The sequence below is a fragment of the Monopterus albus genome, unplaced genomic scaffold (assembly GCF_001952655.1).
Source record: "Monopterus albus unplaced genomic scaffold, M_albus_1.0 scaffold306.1, whole genome shotgun sequence".
NCBI lineage: Eukaryota > Metazoa > Chordata > Actinopteri > Synbranchiformes > Synbranchidae > Monopterus > Monopterus albus.
The window spans coordinates 321,159-324,225 of NW_018128186.1; the positions used below are offsets into that span (position 1 = coordinate 321,159).

At 39.5% G+C, this 3,067-nt stretch overlaps 1 protein-coding gene across 2 annotated transcripts in view; it reads left to right on the forward strand.

The window, feature by feature from the left end:
- The window catches only part of cunh16orf87 (chromosome unknown C16orf87 homolog), a 39,183-nt gene extending 36,456 nt beyond the window's left edge, over nt 1-2,727 (forward strand). For both annotated transcript variants that reach the window (XM_020623623.1, XM_020623624.1), the window contains exon 4: nt 1,875-2,727. In XM_020623623.1, the coding sequence (XP_020479279.1) occupies nt 1,875-1,993 (119 nt within the window). In that variant the 3' untranslated portion in view covers nt 1,994-2,727. The remainder of the gene's footprint in view (nt 1-1,874) is intronic.
- Nucleotides 2,728-3,067: the final 340 nt, after the last annotated feature.

Below are 3,067 nucleotides of genomic sequence, written 5' to 3' on the forward strand. Positions count from 1 at the left end.
TATGGAGATAAAATACTATCAAAAATGTTACAAATGCGTGTTTAACATTTTGTCTGTAACAAGCGATTTGTGTGTGTGTGTCATGAGGATCACAAATGCGTGCTGCGCAATCTGCATGTACAAAGCCATTTGTGTGTGAGTGTCATGCTGTTCACAAATGCATGATGTACAAACTGCACATTTTACCAATGCTTAAAAGCGATTTTTTTGTGTGCAGTTCTTTAGAAAGTACGTACACATTGTTACCTACGCATGCGTGGATCGTCTAACACACACGAATCACCTTCCGCGCACACACGGATTTTTGAGAGTGTTTTTCCGCACTCTCAAAAGTCCACGATCCACGAATGCACGGTGCGTTTAAGGACACGTAGAAACCTCGGACATCAGATTCTCGGCCATAAATTAATACAATTTCATGGAACAAATATTAGAATTTTGGTTGTAAATGTAGGTCAGTGCTTCTAATAGTGTTTAGGCCAGCAGAGAAGGCCTTGCTGGCCCTGACGGCCCGCCACTGATATTAAATATATGCTCCACGGTTTGTCGTGCTATGCTAGATAAGTGGATGGTTCAATATGTAGATTCAAAGGAGAGACAACCTGTGACTGTTTTCATGCTAAACTTACTAGCGGTGTGTATCACTAAAACATGTCCCACTGAAAAACAACAACAAACTCCGTCGGGAGGAATATGTGCATCACTAAAATATGCCCTACTGGAAAAACTATAAACTCCGCAGGGCGGAACATTAACTTTAGTTTCATAACTTCTAAATTCTAAATATATAAACATTTAGAACATGCACCACAAACTGCAGGCATCTGGAGTGTTCTCTGTTAAAACGTGTTATGTATTAGATATTTTTGTTTATTTTATGTAATGTCCATTTGGAATAGCATTGTGTAAATGCTTTTGTTTGGGAAACAGGTTTGGAAACTCTGATGTCCGAGTTTTCCACGTGTCCTTAAACGCACTGTGCATTCATGGATCGTGGACTTTTGAGAGTGCGGAAAAACACTCTCAAAAATCCGTGTACGCGCAGAAGGTGATTTGTGTGTATTAGACGATCCACGCATGCGTAGGTAACAATGTGTACGTACTTTCTAAAGAACTGCAAACAAAAAATCGATTTTAAGCATTTGTAAAATGTGATTTATGTGCAGTTTGTACAGCATGCATTTGTGAACAGCATGACACACACACACATAAATGGCTTTATACGTGCAGATTGCGCAGCACACATTTGTGATCCTCATGACACACACACACAAATCGCTTGTTACAGACAAAACGTTAAACACGCATTTGTAACATTTTTGATAGTATTTTATCTCCATAACATACACTGATTGGCATTTGAGATGTGCACGCGGTCGGTATACACGGGCACGCCGTGCGGGAACATAGTTTCCACGCACAGCTGCAGCATCGTTTTTGCAGCGTTATTGCAGCACGTTTTTGTTTTTATTGTGTTTCTTTTACCTGCGTCAGTTGGTTTATTGACTGTCTTGCATTTAGTTTCTCTGAAGAAGGGTCTAATAAAAACCCTTACAAATATGGGAATGTATTTACTGGGGCACAGCTGATTTACACTGGGGCAGTGCCCCAGTACAAGTGGGCCGATGGCAAAGACATATCCCTCACCCCCCAGGCCCCTGCCCTCCAACCTAGGGAGGCATGCATTGCTATTTTAAACCCACAGCTTCACATTGAACCTAACGTTACCTTTCTTTACCCTCTGCCCCGCAGTACAGTTCTGTTTCATATTTTTCTAAATGATTCTAAAACATTTTAGCTTTACAGACACACAGTACATACAGTATGTCAGAAAGTGAGTTTCTGTGATTAACTGTGTTTTATTATGTTTGCAGAGAAGCAAGAGAAGGAAGTGGATATTTATGCCAATCTTTCTGATGAGAAGGCCTTTGTATTTTCTGTGGCTTTGGCAGAGATCAACCGCAAGATCCTGGGTCAAAGACTCATTTTATAAATTAAAGCCTGACTAACTGAGAAGGATATATTTTAGGAAAACTATCAAATACCAAGACAATGACCAAAGAAGACAGAACTAACTGGATCTGAATTCTGACCTGGATGTGTTTCACTTGGATGATGGGATGAAGCTTCAGACTGAAGGAGTGAATGTTGCCATTCTAAGAAGTCACACCTCGAGTTATACAGTCACTATAGACATACAAACGTATGTTTTTGGAATAAAGAATGAGAATAGTTTGCGTGCTGTGCACTGATAACATTTATCACCTGTTCTGTAAATGCAAACTCCTCAGTGTATCAATCCACATCCATCTACATATCGTACTATGTTCCAGAGGCCTGTAAGTTTACATACATTGAATTTAGGGGAGTGCGGGACTAAGGAAATACTGTATTCTTCTTATTTGAAATAAATTATCAAGTGAACATCTTCAGCTGGGTGTCTTCTTATGAACTGAAGATGACTGCTCATTTATTTAACATAATTCAAAGTAAGACATAACAGTTCAATATTATAGCAGTTAATAATAATAATATTTTGATCAGATTTATAGCCAATGAGTTCTTAATGCCAAAAAGTGATAAATCCCATCTTTTGCTTCGTTTGTGGCTGATTTGCTGTATTCTGTACAAGCTTGACTAATCTCAAACAAATGTATTAAGATTATGTGAAGGGACAGGCTGGAGGAGCTTTATAGTTTACAGATTGTTAAATAGCCAGTGTATATTCCTGAAGAATGGTACTGGTGACTAGTAGAGTTGCCCAGACAGAGAAAGAAGTGGAACACAACTGCTCAGTACCAGCAATCAGGCTGGCAAACAAAAATTCTTATTAGAAATAGCAGCCAGATTGGATTACTCAAAATCCATGTCATTAACAGGATCACCCCCCACCCCATGCTCCAGCAAGCACTTGTCCTTCCCAAAAGATGACTGACTAAAGTTCTCCACAGCCTGACTTAGTGACATTGTTCAAGAGCCAATAAACAAATCCATGCAGAAAAAGAATACACCAAGCTCTCTGTGTGGATCTGTGTCCATTGTCTTTCACAGGAGTCCCAGTTTGTAT